The sequence below is a fragment of the Arachis hypogaea genome, chromosome 3 (assembly GCF_003086295.3).
Source record: "Arachis hypogaea cultivar Tifrunner chromosome 3, arahy.Tifrunner.gnm2.J5K5, whole genome shotgun sequence".
NCBI lineage: Eukaryota > Viridiplantae > Streptophyta > Magnoliopsida > Fabales > Fabaceae > Arachis > Arachis hypogaea.
The window spans coordinates 43261731-43282286 of NC_092038.1; the positions used below are offsets into that span (position 1 = coordinate 43261731).

General features: G+C 33.4%; 1 protein-coding gene and 1 long non-coding RNA gene across 2 annotated transcripts; both read right to left on the minus strand.

Annotated features, from left to right (window-relative positions):
* Positions 1–9739: 9739 nt before the first annotated feature.
* Positions 9740–12545, minus strand: LOC140182632 (uncharacterized). The gene is made up of 2 exons (XR_011878601.1): positions 11456–12545; positions 9740–10059 (listed from the first exon to the last, which is right to left on the minus strand). It is a non-coding gene; the product is annotated as an uncharacterized lncRNA (long non-coding RNA).
* A 4884-nt stretch (positions 12546–17429) lies between these two features.
* Positions 17430–17717, minus strand: LOC112776800 (ethylene-responsive transcription factor 3-like). The gene has a single exon (XM_025821051.1). It carries the CDS (start codon positions 17715–17717, stop codon positions 17430–17432), a length of 288 nt encoding a protein of 95 aa, XP_025676836.1.
* Between the last annotated feature and the right edge of the window lie 2839 nt (positions 17718–20556).

The window sequence follows — 20556 nt, forward strand, 5'->3', positions numbered from 1 at the left end:
TCCGACCTCCTCTTCAGCCTTTCTTCCTGGTCCCGGTGGCGCTCCTCCTGAGTCTAGTGGTAGTGATCCTTCTACTCTTCTGAAAAAATGAATTTTTTATGGCTATATGGGGGCTCGGCCTGTGAGTCCCCCCTTTTTTAAACTCATTTATTTGGTGACGCTTGAACAATTTTCTTTGGCCTTTTAAGGCCGTAAACAAAATACTCCAGCAAGTGCCCTTTTTGAATAAGGGTTTAGATTAACAAAATAAATGCCCTTTTTTGGATAAGGGTTTAAGTTACCTCATGCGTGTATGCTTTTCTAATTTCGATATTTCGAAAACCCTCTTGATCTTTTTCTGAAAACCTTTTCTATTGGCTTGTCTTGTTTTTCGAGCCTTTTCGTTCAAGGGCTTTTATGCAGCCTTTAAACTTTTCTTAGGTTTTCCAATCTCTTTTTGTTATCCTTTATACTCAACTTTGCTTTAGTGAGTTTTTATGACTTAGGTTGTTTTTGTGATGCGTTTTTTATCTACTCGGAGTATTTCCGAGTTCGATTTACTCGGGTCTCATCTCGACTTAGGAGTCGGATTGTTCCCGAGTTTTTTACGATCAACTCATACAATCTCTTTACGCCGACTTGTACCTCGTCGTTTTATCCTGACGACCATCTAGGTCGGTTCATGGGATTTTCACGTTTTGTCGAGCTTAAGTCGGCGCGTTTCGTAGAAAGACTTAGAAAAATAAAGAAGGATGTTATAAGAGATATTGTAGATGAAAAGATCTTTATTAATTGAGGAGGTACCTTCTTGCTACTAAGGGTGTAAATAGCCTATTTTCCCTTAGCCTCTACTATGATGCCTCGTTAAAAACCCTTCTCCAGAAAAAACCCTTTTGGAAAAAAATCATGAAGTTGGGAAAAGAGTACATCAGGGAGTAGAGTTCGCTTTAACTGTAGTACATTTTCATATTACAAGCATGCCACGATCTTGGTAACTCAATGCTGTTCAGGTCGGTTATTTTATAATAACCTTTCCCTAACACTTCCTTGATTTTGTATGGTCCCTTCCAATTTGCGGCGAGCTTTCCTTCTCCTGATTTGTTGACTCCAATGTCGTTTCTGATTAGGACCAAGTCATCCGGGGCAAATGTTCTTCGAATGACTTTCTTGTTGTACCTGGTAGTCATCCTTTGTTTCAACGCCGCTTCTCTTATCTGGGCACCTTCTCGGACTTCGGGGAGCAAGTCGAGCTCCTCTTTGTGTCCCCGTACATTTCCGACCTCGTCATGGAGAATTGCCCTTGGGCTTTGCTCACTGATTTCTATTGGAATCATGGCTTCTACACCATAGACTAGTCGGAAAGGTGTTTCTCTTGTGGTGGATTGGGAGGTTGTCCTATAGGCCCACAACACCTGAGGGAGCTCTTCAGCCCAAGCTCCTTTTGCTTCCTGCAGTCTCTTCTTTAGTCCTGCCAGTATGATTTTGTTGGCTGCCTCGGCTTGCCCATTGGCCTGTGGGTGTTCCACCGAGGTGAACTGATGTTTGATTTTCATACTGGCCACTAAGCTCTTGAAGGTAGCGTCGGTGAATTGGGTTCCATTATCCGTAGTAATGGAATGAGGTATCCCATATCTTGTGATGATATTTTTGTAGAGGAACCTACGACTTCTTTGAGCGGTGATAGTGGCTAATGGTTCTGCTTCTATCCATTTTGTGAAGTAATCTATTCCCACGATCAAGTATTTGACTTGTCCTGGCGCTTGGGGAAAAGGACCTAACAAATCCATTCCCCATTTTGCAAAAGGCCATGGAGAAGTGATATTAATGAGCTCTTCTGGGGGAGCCACGTGGAAATTTGCATGCATCTGGCACGGTTGACACTTTTTCACAAATTCTGTGGCATCTTTTTGCAAGGTCGGCCAGTAGAATCCAGCTCGGATTACTTTTCTGGCTAGTGATCTTGCTCCGAGATGATTTCCGCAGATCCCGCTATGTACTTCCTCCAATACCTCGGTAGTTCTTGAGGTCGGTACGCATTTTAACAATGGTGTTGATATCCCTCTTCTGTAGAGGACATTTCTCACCAAGGTGTAATGCTGTGCTTCCCTTCGGATCTTTTTAGCTTCTTTCTCCTCCTTAGGGAGGATGTCGAATTTCAAGTATTCGACTAAGGGATTCATCCATCCGAGGTTTAAACCGACTACCTCAAGTACTTCTTGCTTATCTTCTGTTTTTGCTACCGAGGGCTCTTGGAGGGTTTCTTGAATCAGGCTTCTGTTGTTTCCTCCTGGTTTGGTACTTGCTAACTTGGATAGGGCATCCGCTCTGCTGTTTAGATCCCGAGTTATGTGTTTGACCTCGGTTTCTACAAAGCGCCCAAGGTGTTCCAAAGTTTTTTCCAAATACCTCTTCATATTAGGGTCCTTTGCCTGATATTCTCCACTTATTTGGGAGGTCACCACCTGTGAGTCGCTGTATATCATCACTTTTGTAGCACCGACTTCTTCTGCCAATTTTAGTCCGGCTATCAAGGCTTCATATTCTGCCTGATTATTTGAAGTCGGAAATTCAAATTTTAAGGAAATCTCTATTTGGGTTCCTCTTTCATCTACTAATATTATGCCTGCGCCGCTTCCCGTTTTGTTGGAGGATCCGTCTACATAGAGTTCCCATGTAGTCGGTTTTTCCTCTTGGTCCCCTGCGTATTCTACCACGAAGTCGGCAAGGCATTGGGCTTTAATTGCTGTCCGAGTTTCATATCTCAGATCGAACTCGGAGAGCTCTATTGCCCATTGAACCATTCTCCCTGCAACATCCGTCTTTTGAAGGATTTGCTTCATGGGTTGGTTTGTACGGACTCTTATTGTGTGAGCTTGAAAATAAGGTCGTAGCCTTCGTGAGGCTATTATTAAGGAGTAGGCAAACTTTTCTAGTTTGTGGTACCTTAGTTCAGGGCCTTGTAGGACCTTACTGATGAAGTAGACTGGGTGTTGTCCGACCTCGTCTTCTTTTATCAGGGCCGACGAGACAGCCCTGTTTGCTACGGATAAGTACAGAACGAGGTCCTTTCCTGGTGCTGGTCGGGTTAGGATAGGAGGTTGGCTTAAAAACTTTTTAAAATCTTGGAACCCCTCCTCACATTCCGGAGTCCAAATGAATGGGCATCCCTTTCTTAATAAGGAAAATAGTGGAAGGGATTTTAGTGCCGACCCTGCCAAAAATCTGGAGAGGGCTGCAAGTCGGCCATTGAGCTGCTGGACCTCCTTCAAACAAGTCGGACTTTTCATTTCTAGGATGGCTCTACATTTATCGGGATTGGCCTCAATCCCTCTTTGTGTTAGCATAAATCCTAGAAATTTTCCTGCTTCCACCGCGAAGGCGCATTTTGCAGGATTTAGTCTCATCCCATGCAACCTTATGGTGTCAAAGACTTGTGAGAGGTCGGATAAGAGGTCGACTTCTTCCTTGGTTTTTACTAGCATGTCGTCGACGTATACTTCCATTAGGATCCCCAAGTGGGGGGAAAACACTTTATTCATCAACCTTTAATATGTGGCTCCTGCATTCTTTAATCCGAATGGCATGACCACGTAGCAATAGTTGGCTTTGGGTGTGATGAATGATGTTTTCTCCTGGTCTGGCTCATACATCGGGATTTGATTATATCCCGAGTAGGCGTCCATGAACGACAAGTATTGGTACCCCGAGCTGGAGTCCACTAGGGTATCAATACTTGGTAGGGGATAAGGGTCTTTAGGACATGCCTTATTTAGGTCGGTATAGTCGACGCACATTCTCCATTTACCATTCTGTTTTTTGACTAGCACTATGTTGGCTAGCCATGTTGGGTACTTGACCTCTCTAATGAAGCCGGCCTCCCGGAGCGCCTGTACTTGCTCTTCTACTATTAGGGCTCGCTATGTGCCGAGCTTGCGTCTTCTTTATTGTACAGGTCGGGACCCTGGGTAAACCGAGAGCTTGTGGGACATGAGCTTGGGATCAATCCCGAGCATGTCGGAAGCCTTCCAAGCGAAGAGGTCGGAATTAGCTCTTAGGAGTTCAGCCAACCCTTGTTTTAGGGTTTCCCCTAGGTTGGCTCCTATGTAAGTGTTTTTTCCTTCCTCCACACCGACTTGTATCTCCTCGGTTTTTCCTCCCGGTTGAGGTCGCAGCTCTTCTCTGGCCCTTGCGCCACCGAGCTCTATAGTGTGGACTTCTTTGCCTTTTCCTCTCAGATTTAGGCTTTCATTGTAGCATTTCCTCGCCAATTTTTGATCTCCTCTTACCGTTGCTATTCCCGCTGAGGTCGGGAATTTCATGCAGAGGTGGGGAGTGGATACCACTGCTCCGAGCCGATTAAGGGTAGTCCTGCCGATTAAGGGTAGTCCTGCCAATTAAGGCATTATAGGCTGACCCTTCATCAATGACTATGAAGTCTACACTCAGAGTCCTTGATCTTTCCCCTTTTCCAAAAGTGGTGTGAAGGGGCAAAAATCCTAGTGGTTTTATTGGCGTGTCCCCTAATCCATATAGGGTATCGGGGTAGGCTCTCAACTCTTTCTCATCTAACCCTAACTTATCGAAAGCTGGCTTGAAAAGAATGTCCGCCGAGCTTCCTTGGTCTACTAGGGTTCTGTGGAGATGGGCATTTGCTAGGATCATAGTTATTACCACTGGATCATCGTGTCCAGCGATTATCCCTTGCCCATCTTCTTTTGTGAACGAAATAGTAGGGAGGTCGGGTGACTCTTCCCCGACTTGGTAGACTCTTTTAAGATGTCTTTTGCGAGAGGATTTAGTAAGCCCCCCTCCCGCAAACCCTCCTGAGATCATATGAATATGCCTCTCTGGAGTCTGCGGCGGTGGGTCTCTTCTATCCACGTCCTTTCGCTTTCTCTTTCCATGGTTGTCCGACCTCTCTATGAGATATCTATCAAGCCGACCTTCTCTAGCCAGCTTTTCTATCACATTCTTGAGGTCGTAGCAGTCGTTTGTGGAGTGACCATATATTTTATGGTACTCGCAGTAATCGCTGCGGCTCCCCCCTTTTTTATTTTTAATGGGTCTGGGGGTGGCAGTCTTTCAGTGTTGCAAATCTCTCTGTATACATCCACTATAGAAACTTTCAGGGGAGTATAAGAGTGATATTTTCTCGGCCTCTCGAGACCGAGTTCTTCCTTTTTCCTGGCTTCCCTTTCCTTCTCTTTAGTTGAGGGAGGGGGTCCAGGTCGCCAACTCAGGTCCCTTAATTTGGCATTCTCCTCCATATTGATGTACTTTTCAGCTCTTTCTTGTACATCACTTAGAGAAACGGGGTGTCTTTTAGATATGGACTGTGAGAAGGGACCTTCTCTGAGCCCATTGACCAGCCCCATTATGACTGCCTCTGTGGGCAGGTCTTGGATCTCCAAACATGCTTTGTTGAACCTTTCCATATAGGCTCGTAAAGATTCTCCGACCTCCTGTTTTATTCCCAGGAGGCTCGGTGCATGTTTTACCTTGTCTTTCTGAATTGAGAACCTCATCAAAAACTTCCTTGAGAGGTCTTCAAAGCTGGTGATTGATCTCGGGGGAAGGCTATCGAACCACTTCATCGCTGCTTTCGACAAAGTGGTCGGGAAGGCCTTGCATCGCGTAGCGTCGGAAGCATCAGCCAGGTATATCCGACTTTTGAAATTGCTCAGATGATGCTTTGGATCCGTAGTTCCATCGTAGAGGTCCATATCAGGGCTTTTGAACTTTCTCGGAACTTTAGCCCTCATTATGTCCTCGCTAAAGGGATCCTCTCCCCCTAATGGTGGCTCTTCTTGTTCGTCACGGGAGTTGCGATTTTTGAGGGAAGATTCCAGCTTTAAGAGTTTTCTTTCTAACTCTTTTCGCCGTTCCATCTCCTCTTTTAGATACTTCTCCGTTTCCTTTTGTCGCTCCCGCTTTTGTTCTAACTGTTCCAGGCGGCTGTGGACTAACCCCATTAGTTCAGTTACGTGGGATGGTCTGCCCTTTTCTGATTCGCGCTCGTCTGAGGAGTTTGCCTTCGGGTTTTTTACCCCGGAGGTGCCCTCTCTCTGCTGATTGTTAACCTCCTGGTGGAGGGCTAAGTCCACATTGTTATTACCTGTGTCCAGATTCTCTTGTTCGGAATCTGTTTCCACATGGCCTTCTTCATGGGATCTGTCCGCCATCAAGGAATGATCTCTCGGGTCCCCGGCAACGGCGCCAATGTTACTGTGGGTAACCGGAGATTAGTAGGATAGATGACGCCAGTCACCTGCGGTTGGTAGTCTCCGAGCTGGATCGCACACTGGAGCCTCCTTCCGACTTGTGTGAGCGAATGAATGGGGGGTGGTACCTGCAAAGACACTCCGATGCTTAAGTTAGCAAGAGTGTGAGCAGGTCTAGAGAGTATTGGGCTTAGAGATACCTGAGGGGTGTCAATGTATTTATAGTGGTGAGCCAATAACCACCGTTGGAGTAGTGCCGTATCTTTAGGGTGTTAACCGTCCCATTATCTTGGGGAGGTTAAGATATGGCTTTATGAAGCGGTTAGAGAGATTTTAGGGGCGGTTACTCATTTGAATTGAGTGTTTATCTGCCAGCTAATCTCATGTCCGACTTCTTTAGAGTAAGTCGTGGTTGATACCGACTTCTTACGTGAAAGTCGGTACTTAGCTAGGCTTAATCCTACAGATTAGGCCTTTTATTTGGACCTGGGCCTTTGACATTGGGCCAGGGTATGAACAACACTAATATGTGTTTAATATATAAAAAAATATACTTAATTTAACTTTATTTTTTATAATATTATTTTTTATTTGATAAAATTTTATTATAAATACAATTTATATTAAAAACAAAATCTCTTTTTTTTTTTTATCTAGTTGGGTTGAGTAAAAAAGCCAAAAACCTTTTAAATAAGTTATATTATCTATTTAAGAGTAACAACAATATTCCTTTCCTTTAATATAAGGATGGTATTTTAATGGTATATATATCCCCTATATATAACTCCATATATTCGTATAAACAATTAGGTTAGATTAGATGCATTTGAAAATTCAAATTAAACCTTCAATAATTGAAAAAGTCAATGGAGGATAGATGATGATTATACATGTTTATCATTATGTTTAACATTTTATAAATAAAAACAACTTCAACAAATACTATTTGAGTATTTTTATGATAGAATAATCAATTTTTTTATTAATAAAAAAAGTATCGACCACTGTATTATTGTGATTTTATATGTATTTTGAGTGTAAATAAATGTGTATCTAGCTGATTATATGACTTATGTAATTTTATTATAATTGTTAATGTATTGTATTATACTATTTCATTTTAAACTATATAATTATCACTAAAAATATTAATACTTTTAAAATATTATAAATATTTTAAAGAATAAAATATATTTATTGTTTCAAAAATTTATTAACAAATTTTAAAATATTTTTAAATTTTATTTTGTTTTAAATTTTTTTATTTGTTTAAATTATATTTTTAACATACTAATTTAATAATAATACATAATAATTATATCTATTTTTTGTATTTAAAGTTATTTTTGTAAAATTATTGTTAAATTGGTCACAAATTTTTAAAAAATTAGTTGCCAAAATTATACTTAATAAAAAAAAATTTTTGAGACAAAATTAAAATAAAATAAAATTTAGAATATTTTAAAAAATTTTAATAACAAATATAAAGCTCAAAAAGTATTTTTTATTTTATTTTAAAAAATAAAAATAAGAAACTTTCAAGTTGGAAATTGCAACACGTGTAACTGTCTGGGCCCCACATTCCGCCGTCTATGGATGTCCAGCCCCTCACTCAATTTCAGTCTCACATCCCAAGACCAAGACACTGCCATTAATATTAGGCTAATTCTGCACTAACAATTAAAACAGGTAGTTAATTAGATTCTAACTAATTTTTTATATAATAGAAGAATTTTATTATAAATTTTAAATTATAAATATTTAATTAAAGATTTTGTGGAATTATAATAAGTAATAGAATAATTCAATATTAATTAGAAAGCTACTAGATCATGTTAAGGATATTGGTTAATAATATTACAATATTAGTATAAATAAAATTTTTGGAATAGAATACAAATTAAACATTTATTTTTAAAATTTCTTATACATTCGATATATTAAAAAAAAATAAAATATATTTTTTGTCTAAAAAATTTGTTAAAAATTTTAAAAATATTTTTATATTTTATTTTATTTTAATTTATCTTTAAAATTTTTAATTTGTATCAAATATACTATTAATAGATGAAAATTTTTTAAAAATTTAAAACCAATCAAACAATAATACATGATACTTAGCTATGTCTAATTTACTTGTCTTAAAGATTATTCTTATAAATTTATTGCTAAATTTATCTGAAATTTTTTAAAAATTAATTATTAAGAATATATTTAATAAAAATAAAAATTAAAAAAATAAAATAAAATCAAACTTAAGAATATTTTAAAATTTTTTAACAAATTTTAAAAATAAAAAATATATTTTATCCTTAAAACAATTAAAATGTCCTGATCTTATATTTTTAAAAAATATACATTATTGTTAAATTGTACCATTGTTGCAATGATTTGTTCCTATAGTGGTGAGCAAGTGGAGAGCATAGGATTTGCCACGCATGCATATGCCACGTGTAAAATTATGTGCATTGCACTTGCACAACCCACAATTTATGTGAATATATATATATATATATATATATATATATATGTATACATTTTCCCAAGATCTAACATTATTTGTGACCTAGGAAACTGTATCTGATACTCTCATAATGTTGTCTCATTCTCTATACTGTTGTTAAACCCTATAGCTAGGACAAAGGTGGTTATATTTAATTTGTTCATTTTGCTAACTATAAGGTTTCAAACCTCTTATCCAAAAACATTATCCCAAAAGCTCTTAACTTCTAACTTCTTATCCAAAATATAATTGAATCAAGGGAATAAAAAAGTGACAGGCTGAGAGCTTTTAACTTTGTGCCACAACAAGGAGTATATATAATATAATATAAGATATTTATTTGTTGCTTATTGAGATTGCTTTCAAAATTTTGTTTGTATTCAGAGCGGTCACTAACATTTTAGTGTAAGAATTGAATACTACCACTGAATCAGAATTATGGTTTGTGTTAGTTTATGAAGGATACTTGGAAATATCTTGTATCTTTTGTTTGTGTTAATATAATTTCTATTTAGATAAAGTATGGTTTAATATAATGATGTGTATGTAATATAATACATCAGATCTTATGTTTGGAATTGAAATTGGAATTGGAATTGGATGGAATGGGACACATCCGAGAAGCAAATCAAGTATACAAATAATAATGAATAATTAAATAGTCTGGTTTTGGATTTTGTGTTTAATCTTATCCACTTCAGTGATTTTGTACAAGGGCTAAAGATTTCACTTGCTATTTGCCAATGTATTTGATGAAAAGACATTGATCTCCCATTTTGATCGCCATGGACATGCATGAATCAGACGCAAACTCTGTTGAAAACGACATGAGAGACAATAATGTATGTGTAGGAGAAAATTATTATAGTCTTCAATAATAAAAATAACTTATCAATAATTATGTGGTTAGTCTTGCTGAAAGTTTGAATTTCACTTCAAACATAAAAAAATATTGTAAATTATGTAAATTTTAATATGCTAAAATAGTTTTTATATATACTTATTTTGAGACGTTACTTTAGATGGATAAAAAAAATAAACTTAAAAGAGTCTTTCATTAACTAATAAATTGTTGCATCCATCGATATTCAAATTCCATAATTGTTTAAGGGAATGAATGACCACTTAACTAACTCAAGTCGGTTAAATTATACTTGATTTATGTAGATGGCTTTGGCAACTTGTTCAGACCCGAAGTGAGCCCAAAATCTCTTGGGTAATGTAGCAAGGGGGGACTTGGGTCTCCTTCCTCTTGGGCTTGGTAGAAATTGGAACAAACTCAAATCAAGTTTGTTCGTTAGTAGTTGTCAGGCAAGTTCTTCAACGGTGAGAAGAGCATAATGCATGTTGATGGACCTTGGGCCAATATGTAATTTAGATTTTGAGAGTATAATCAAAGAGTATGTTAATAGGCCCAGAAAAACCCATTAAAAATACACTCATATATCAAATTAATGAAATTATCGATTACTAAAAGGACCAATCATAAAAGCCCATAACACTCACATCCCATTTCTCTCTAGGCCCAAATTGTGAAACCAAAACTCACTCTTCCTCCTCCACGTCAGTTTTGATCACAGTTGTTGTTAATTATTAATAAAATCGATTGAACTTCTAAAATTTTAATTATAAGTGTTTCGTCGATAGTGATTTCATATTTAATGGTTTAGAAGTAAAATTTATTTCTCTTTTATGATTCTCAAGCCAAAGATAATATCAATAGAAAATTTAAGATAAAAAGAAGAAAAAAATATAAGAGAAAATGAATAATATAAAAGAAAAAATAAAATTGAAGGTAAAAGTTAAATGCATAAATAAAAACTGAAAAGAAAAAAGTACAACAAAGTAAAGAAAAACTCAAAGAAAAGGTGGAAGGAATATTTGGTTTTCTTCCGTGAGTCCGCTTGCATCAGGTAGCATTAGGATGTTTAGAATATTTGTCAAATAATTCTGATCCTTTATTCTAATTCTAAAACTCTTATTTATATAGAGAGAATTCTAATAATTAAGAAAATTACAATAAAACTTTAATGGAAGTTTAATTTTTTTAATAATTAAATATAACTGTAAATATTTTTGACCAGTTGTAACCTCTACATGAGTATGAGAGTATACAAGTTATAATTTTAGATTACATAAGTTGTAACTTCTGTGAGATATGTAATTGGCACTTTTTTTTTAGCATATTATTTAACACGTCTTCTTGATTTCTTCGATCATTATATGTCAAATTCCAACAAGTTGCTCCCCATTAATGCATGGCCAATTTTATATACATATAGAAGAAAATATTTATTTTCAATCTAACAAATATCCCCTAAATATTTATTTTCCACTAGAAGAAAAAAAAATATAAATACTTAATAATATTCAATATTTTCAACGATCTCATTATCATTTTCAACAATTTCTCTCTTTTTCTTTTTTTTTATTTTTTTAATTTGTTTAAGACAAATCAAAAAAATTTTGACCAAATAATTTCTTTCGAATAGAAAATTTGAAACCATGTGCCACTAAATTTATAAATTCATTTTCAGGTAAAGAAATGGGACACTTATTTTTCATTTGTTTGAATCGAATTATGTAATCGTCAACAGACTCAAGAAATTTTGTTTCTAATTCGATCCAAGAACGAATCGAATTTGGTGGGAGAGTAGAAAACCATGTAAATGCATGTTTGGCCAATGGAGAAGGAAAAAATTTTAATTTAAGATATTCATTTGTAGCAATTTGACCAATTTGAAAAGTATACCTTGCTACATGTTTCACTGTGGATTCATCGTCTTCTCCAGAAAATATAGAAAGTGCCTTAGGAGCTTTCCATGCTTGAGGCAATTGTGCTTCTTGAACAAAATTAAGAAATGGTGAAACAAAACGAAATTGTTTGGTAAATCTAATATGAAAATCACTCATCTTTAATGTTTGAATAACAACTTCTTCCACATCATGTTGCCTCCAGGCATTATTTTCAATATCTTTAAGGCATATGTTGTCTCCATATATTATTTTCATCCTCTTGAGGCAAAGTGGCTATTTGTCGAACTATTGAATTTTTGATATTCTGTTGAATATTTTTAGCCATATTTATTTTCACCACCTCATCTAATTTTTGTAACAACATATTTTTCAAATCATGGTAACTCTTTCTTATTTTTTCTCGGATCATTGTGGTAAGAGAGTTAACCATATTTGATGATTCAGAAATATGATGATCGTTATTCATGTTTTTTTTTAAATATCTAACTTTATAGAATTTCAAAGTTAAATAGAGAAAAATTTTACAGAGTTTCAAAGTTAAACAATTTTTTTTCTCTATTAATACTTTTCTATACAACTTGTGGCGTGCCATTTTGTTTTGTCGATATCTAATAGTCTAGGAGCAAAATCTACTCCTCTTTTGTGGATTCTCAAACCAAAGATAATATCAATAGAAAATTTAAGATAAGAGGAAGGAAGAAATATAAAGAAAACTGAATAAGATAAAAGAAAAAGAGAAACTAAAAGTAAAAGTTGAATGCATAAATAAAAACTCGAAAGGAAAAGTACAATAAAGTAAAGGTGGAAGAAATATTTTGTTTTTGTCTGTGAATCCGTTTGTTTCAAGGTAGCATTAGAATGTTTAGAGTATTTGTCAAATGATTCCACCCTTTATTCTAATTCTAAAGCTCTTATTTATAGAGAGAATTCTAATCATTTCAAAAATTACAATAGAACCTTAATAGAAGTTTATTTTTTTCTAATAACTAAATATAACTGCAAATACTTCAGACCAGTTATAACTTCTGCATGAACATGAGAGTACGTAAATTATAATTTCAGAGAACGTGAGTTATAGGTCTTCATGATTTCTTCAATCATTACATGTCAAATTTCAACCAAGTTATTACCATTAACGTATGACCAATTTTATATACATATAAAAAAATATTTATTTTTAATCTAACAATAAATTAAACAATTTAAAAAGATAAACAGTTTAATGACTGATTTAATTTTAAAATTTTTTATTCCTGATAAAAAAAATGTTCCTTCATCTAATCTAATGTTCAGGATTCAATCTTATAACTAATATTTACAGTATCTTTAGGTTGAACTATATATTTGTTTATTTATTTTCATTATATATACTTTCATAGTTTCATTTCTAAAGTTCTATCTCATCCTAATCCAAAAAAAGGCTGGTTCTTTTCATGTAATAACTACCGAATGATTAGTTATTATTGTTGACAAATGACAATAGATTTTTTAAAAAAAGTAATGATATTCAAGTTTTTTTTATGAAATTCAATCAAGTTAAATAATAATATTTAAAATAATATTAATTATAATTGTTAGATCAGTTTAATGACCTGCTTTATAATTAACCGATCAGTTATATATAACGCCATGAGTTAAAAATGTTTTGGTGATTGACCTTATCATTAATAATAGTATTAATATTATATATTTTCTTGACATGAATTATTAATATTACTATAAGGTCAACTTGTCAGACATCTATCAGTTGTATATGTAATCAAATCACTGATTAAATTGCGTATTGGAATTGTTGAGCCATTTTAGAATTTTTTTTATTTAAAGTTAGTTGAGGACAACGCATATCACAATTATTATATAACGCCATGCAATTTTTATATGATAAAAATGCCGTAATTATATAACCTTACAAGTACACTATAGAGCAAGTTCTTTTTCTCTTTTTTTTTTAAATAATAATTTAAGTTATAATTCTCTTATTGGATAAGAACGCCATGCCATTGTCAGATTTGTCGTTACATGTTTCTTGTTCTACTTTTTAGTGACTACCACAAGGTCCTATGATTGCCTTTTTAAATGATTCGAAATAAAATTAAAAAGATATATGTTTAAGTAAAAAAAAAAATGTTACACTCTAGTAAGTTAACACTCAATTTGACGAAAATTTGAAGTTGCACTTAAATTGATTTCTAAAATTATAGATCTTTAAAATTTACAATAATAATTTATCGTTAATTTTTAAATTGATTTTTATAAATAGTGTATTAATTTTACGTATTAATTTACTAAAATTTGTATTTCTTTTTAAAATTTTATATGACTAAAATTTATTAGACCTTCTAAAAATTTGATTATCTTTCTAACATCCTCACAAAAACGTTCAATTTAAAAATTCTACAACTATAGAAATAACAATTAAACTTCTAGAGTTTTAATAAATATTTCATCATATAGAACTTGTTTGAAGAATCTAAATAATAATAAGTTAATGTACTAAATTAATACATTATTAGCAGAAATTAGTTCAATGATTAATGTAAATTACGATTATAAATTTTGGAGTTTAATTTGAATTCATTAAAATTTTAAGAATCAAATTGAATCCAACTTTAAATTTTAGAAGTCAAATTGAGTATTAATTCTATTTTAATATTTTGAGATGTAAGTATGAGTATTTTAATTCTTAAAATTTAAAATTCAATTTAATACGTGGAGTTGTAAAATAATATAAGTGATAGGAGTAGTGTATTAGTTATTATTGAATTTGTCTCAATTTATGTTCATGTGTTAAGTATAATGCGAGATTATCTTAAGTGATGGTTAATGTAACACTAAATCAGAATAATTTTAAACTAATTCAATTAATTGACATATATGAAACTTTTACATTTTTTCATGTAGTTTTCAATTTTTTAAAAAATAAAAAGGGCACATAGTTTTACCTATATCTCTTTGTAGGTTTTGTATACGAGGCAACTTTTGTCTATGATTTTAACATTGTAAAAATAATAATGGAAGATTAGAAAAATAAGGGTTAATAGTCAAATTAATCCATGAAAGATGGACGTTTTTTAAATTTGTTTTTGAAAGATTTTTTTAATTAAATTGATTCTTCAAAAATTACGACTTAATCATATTTGTTTTTCCGTTCTTTCACTAATAATTTTCGTCAAGGATTAATAATGTGAAATGCTAATTGAAAACATACATAACACCTAACATGTCTAATTGAACGCCGACCAAATATATTTATGAAAATCTATCAATTTAGTTGTTAGGTTATATTATGAATACGGTTTATATATGTAATTGAAAAAAAATGTACTAAATTAAAATATATTTTTATAAATATATTTACTATCTAGTCAACATTCAATTAGATATGTCAAATATTATATATATTGTCAATTAACGTTCTATATTATTAATTGTTGACATAAATTGTTAATGAAAGGACCGAATGACAAATATAATTAATTTATAATTTTTAAAAGACCAATGTAATTGAAAAAAATATTTCAAAGAAAAATTTAAAAAATGTAACATTTTTTATAAATTAATTTAACTATTAACTCAAGAAAAAAAATTATTGAAAATGAATCGAGTATAATTATATGTGATATATAAGAAAACTATTATAACAAATAAGTAAAAAAAATTAAAAAATGGCATTCAAAACATAATTATAATGTGATAACACAAAAAATGTTTAAATTAAAATAAAACTCTTTTTTTAAAAGCAAAGAGTTCAACACAATAGTAACTGAGCAACCAGAACCACTGAAACTTAAAACTATCTTAACAAAAATCATCACAATACCAAAATGTTCTTCATGTCATCTTCGACATAGCCATCAACAACTAAAGGGATCCACACCGCTCCACTCATTTACACTATTTGAAGACATGTTGATAATTTTTTCAACTCCTTTGCTTGTGTGCTGGAAAATCCTCCTATTCCTTTCCAACCATAGGTTCTAGATGATAGCACAGAAATACCTTAATTGCTGACTACGCTCCTTCATCCTTCTCGATTCTTCTGTTCAACTAAAAAATGCTCTTTCATCGATCCCGGATAAGACCATTGCTGGTCAAAGACTGAAATCCAAACACTCTACATCTGCTAAGTAAATATACAGTCTAAAAATAAGTGATATACATGTTTCACATCATTATTACAAAAAACACAAATAATATCTTTTTGACCCATGATTTCAAACCCGAAATTAAAATAAAACTTGTAAAAGTTTAATTTTCTTTTCCAAATTAAATAATGATTGTGATAGAAGATTAAAAAAATAGATCAATTACATAATTTATAATATTAATAAAATCTTTTATTACGTATAAACTTATTATTTTAATTCAAAAGTGATTAGATTTTTTTTTTTTAATTTTACCCCAAAGAAGCTTGATAGTACGATATGAAGCACAATGTAACTTTAATGGTAGGGTCCTTCATGCAAATGAAAAGTGGAAAATGGATCGTGATGCTTCAAAGTTTTCAACTTTTGTGAATATAGCTCAAATGGGTTATCAACTACCAACACTTAATGAAAAGAAGCCATTCACGTTTCATAGTTGTGGATATCCCTTTCCCTTTGGAAAAGATACCCACTTCCCTTCTTTGACTCTCTCTGAGTTGTCACTTGACATGTAACAAAAAGCTATTTGGAGTTATTGTCTTCAAAATTGTATAAATAACCTGGCCAGTTGTGTACTAACACATACCTGTATTGGTATAATAAGTTTTTCTTCCTTTTTTTTCTTTTAAGAAAATAAATTTAAAACCATTAGCTTAACAAGTCACTAATCCACCTTGGTTAATTAATTAATAAAGATTTTGTAAGAGAGTTTAGATCTTCTCGATGAAGATTATTTGTAATTTTGTATTATTTAATAATCCAATTCAAGTTTGTTACGGTCCAATTTTAAAATTGAATTTAAGTGCCATTCTTAGTTTAAAGACATCTGTGAAGGAACATCCTGATATAGAAAGAAATTCATCTAAATAATGTTCATTAAAGATTTAACACGTATTTAGAATGAGATAACGTAAATTGTTCGAATTAGTCAGATTTACTCATCCAACACTATAAATAGAGGTAATATTTTATCCTAAAAATATGATATCTAACCTAATTCTTATACCTCTTGGACTTAGACTAATTTAAATGTTAGAGTTTCTTGCAAATCCGTCAAGTGGTTCGAAGCCCAAGCGTTTGAAGAAGTTTTCTTCCCTCTCATAAAGAGCTCGATCAAATAACTCTTAATAGAACAAAATTACTTAATATTATTTATATATTGAGTAAAGAACATCATAGTTCTTAAATGTTTATTTTGTTTGGTCATTTTGTCAAACAAAAAAAAAATTAGCTTAAGAAAGATAAAAAAAGAAAGAAAGATGAGTAAAGGACAAATTCGTCCCTAACTTTTTTTTTGTGGACATTTTCGTTCCCGAGTATTGGAAAATACATTCATATCCCTGACTCTCCGAAAAAGTGGACATATTTACCTTTCCGTTAGAGTCGCTCCGTTTGGCCTGATAGAAAACGGTGACGTGACTCCCGTGGCGCTGACCTGGCCATTATGGACTGCCACGTAGGATAGACTTTTGAAAAGAGGACGTATTAGTCTCAGGAACCCAAACGTTGCCGTTTCTCCATCACCCCTCCAAACAAACCTTAATTCCCTTTTGTATTTTCAACCAATATTCCAGATTCAGATGAAGAACAGAGCAATTCAGCGACATATTCACCAACAACAGAGCACAGATTCAATTCCACAGGCTCAGTTCACAATTCAACCAATCCAAATTGTGCAATTTATGAAGAATAAGCAACTTACAAAAAATTGCATATAAAGAAAACGGCTCTGGCCAAGGAGAAAGTTGCCACCCAGGGCGGCGAAACAGCAGCTGAGGGGTTGAATCTCCCATCGCAGCAAGTGGCGCTGGCGAAGCTGCAGTTCTACATCGAGGGCTGGATCCTGAGCGGCGAAGAAAATTGGTCTTGGCTTTTGGTCCCTAGAGTGTTCTTGCGGCGGCATCGTAAGCGCAGGTAGTCCTCGGCAGAATCGAAGGTTTCGAGCCAAACCCTTGCTTTCTTCAACAGGTCTTTGATTTCAGCGGCGAATCTTCCCCACGGTCTCTTCCTCGCGCCACGGTATCTAACTTCCTTCAATACTAGCATCGGCCTTGATTCGTTTACCTCCGCCGCCGTGGGTTTCAGAGCCGCAACTCCTCTGCCTCTTCCCATGGCAATGGCTTTGGTTTTCAATATAAAAAAGAGTAATTTGGTGATGTTTTAAGGAATAGAGCGGAACTCGTATTGGAAAATGATGAAAAGAATCAAGCTTTGAAATCAAATAAGCATTTCAGTGTGTGAAATTTTGATGGGTCGTTCACACTGATTTTCAAGAAAGAAAGAGAGAGAAAGAAAGAAAAGCAACACCTTCTTCTTCTCCTTCTTCTTCTTCTTCTTCTTCTTTGTTCTTTGAATCTTTGTCTTTGTTGTTGGGTGTGGTGTGGAGGGTACGCATGGGGAGAAGAGTAGAGTGTGTTAGGGTAAGCGAGTGAGTGGAAAGGGACAGGGATAGGGCAAGGAAAGGAGGGGCAGCGTAGGTGGTGGTGGAAGAGGGAGTCAGGAAAAAATATGTCCTATTTTGAAACGACATCGTTTTGGGGTGGGAGGATTAATATGTCCTATTTTGAAAAGCTACACGTTTTGGTATGAGAGGAATAATATGTCCTGTTTTAAAAAGTTACATACCACGTGTGCTCCTGTAACGGCCAGGTCAGCGCCACGGGAGTCACGTCAGCGTTTTCCGTTGAGCCAAACGGTGTCACTTTAATGGAGGGGTAAATTTGTTTGCATTTTGGAAGGATCAGAGACATGAATGTATTTTCCAATCCTCGGGAACGAAAATGTCCGCAGAAAAAAATATCAGGGACGAATTTGTCCTTTACTCAAGAAAGATAAAAAGCCTATACCACTCTCCTAGACTGTGTTTGTTTTGTTAGATAGAATAAAATATAACACTATACAGAGATAATAAAACAAAATTACTAAAAATTATTTTTATGGATTGTGTTTAGATATAATATACAATACATTAATGTAATATTTAATATTATATTTAAATATATATAAACAAAATTAAAATATTATGCAAAATGACTAAAATAGACATATCTCTCATACCCTCCTCTCCCTGTCCCTGCTTCTCATTCCTTCTCAATTACTAAATAAGTTACTTATATAAGGATGATGGAAGAATGATACTACTATACCTGCTAAATTCTACTTCTACCAATTTAGTATGTCTTCCTTCTCCACTTCTAACATCTAAAATCTAAAATCTTTAGCTATTCTTTTCTTTGATCTCATAGGTTCACTTTCTTCTCCACCAATCACTGCTCATCAAATCCACTGAAGTCAACCAACATTCAACATTTGTTGGGTACAATTCATTTTTGTATTTTCTTAATTTTTTATTTTTCTATTTATTTATTTTTTATTGTGTAAATTAAAAAATTCAATAGGTGTTGAATTTGGTCTTTTTATTCCAATTAAAAGAAGAAAAAGACACACAAAAAAGAAGAACAGGGAGAAAATAATACCTTTTTGAAAATGACGATGCATATAAGAAGTTTAAATTAGAGTTTTCTCATAAGAGAATAGAAAGGATAATAGTGAAATAATAAAAAATATCTATGAACAAAAAGAAAAAAAATCTTTAAAAATTCGTATTCACGTTCTCTAATTCCGTATCCATCATTATCTTTCGTTTAAAAATAGACACAAAAATAAAGAAATATCATTGTCTTTCGTTTAAAAATAGACACAAAAATAAAGAAATTAATTGTCCTAAAGACACTATGTCTAATGTTCATATCTCTCTGTTCAAATACTTTTTAGATATTTTCTGTCCATATTTTTGTGTCCTATTCATAAAAACAAATACACTATCTCAAGAATGTGTACAGATACCTACGCACACATATATGTATGCATAAGTAGTGCAGTGCCATGTTTTACCTGATTAAATAACTAACTTATTTCTTTTAGCTATTAATCTTAATTGATTTATTAAATCTTTAACACCATCTCAATCTGAGATACAAATGATCTTGTATCCTCAATTTATCTTTGTATTTATGAAATAAAAGTAAAAGATAGATACTTTGTCAATATATTAGCTATTTGATCATGAGAAGGTATGTGTACAATATAAAATTTCTTTCTATTCTTGTTTGGGGGAACAAGTCGGCTTCTCGTAATGAATGGTTGCCGAGCTTATCTCTCTCGAGGCTGAACTATCAATCTTCTAAATCCGAGTTTTTCTTTTTTGATGAAGTGTGAGAGCGTGAGTAATGGAGAGGAGGAGAAGTGTACCTGCAAAGGCACTCCAATTCTTAAGTCAGTGTAGTATATTGTTCGAATTGCCTGAACAAGATATTTTACCTTGCTTTTGTATGGTAAGCCTCTGGTCGGTTATGGTTTTTGCATTTACGTCGGCTTGAAGGGGATTGATAATGTATCTAATTATTGTACCGTTTGGTCGGCGGTTATGATTTAAAACGTTAATTGGCCGAGTTATAGCTCATAAAAGTCAAACTTGTAACATATGATACCAAATTATAATTTATAAGTCATATTTGTAACTGCCATATCACTTTCTATTTATAAACTCAAAATAAATATCTAATTTCAAGTGTTTGTACATGCTTTTTAAAATTGAATTGGTTACTAAGAGATAAACACTTATATAGCATGAGATTGGCTGAGAAATGTATATGTTTTTAATTTTTTTTAAATTAAAAATGAATTAATACAAATAAGAAAAATCCCTATTAAAATTATGGTTATTGATTTGTACCTAAATAACTCAGACGCGACGTTATACTTCGGAACCACTTGGTCAAAATTGGCGCAACTGATCCAAAGAAAAAGATCCGTCATACACCTTCATACTCGCCGCGTGAATCTCGGAAGCATAACGGAAATGAGAATTGATGCAATTTCACAATAAAAATACCTACGTAGGCGATTTATAGAACACATGACATGACAAAAGAAAAAGAAATACACAACT

Bases quoted from the DNA above. Each gene is read 5' to 3' on its own strand.
- LOC112776800 (XM_025821051.1), bottom strand. From the start codon at position 17,717: ATGGGAAGAGGCAGAGGAGTTGCGGCTCTGAAACCCACGGCGGCGGAG.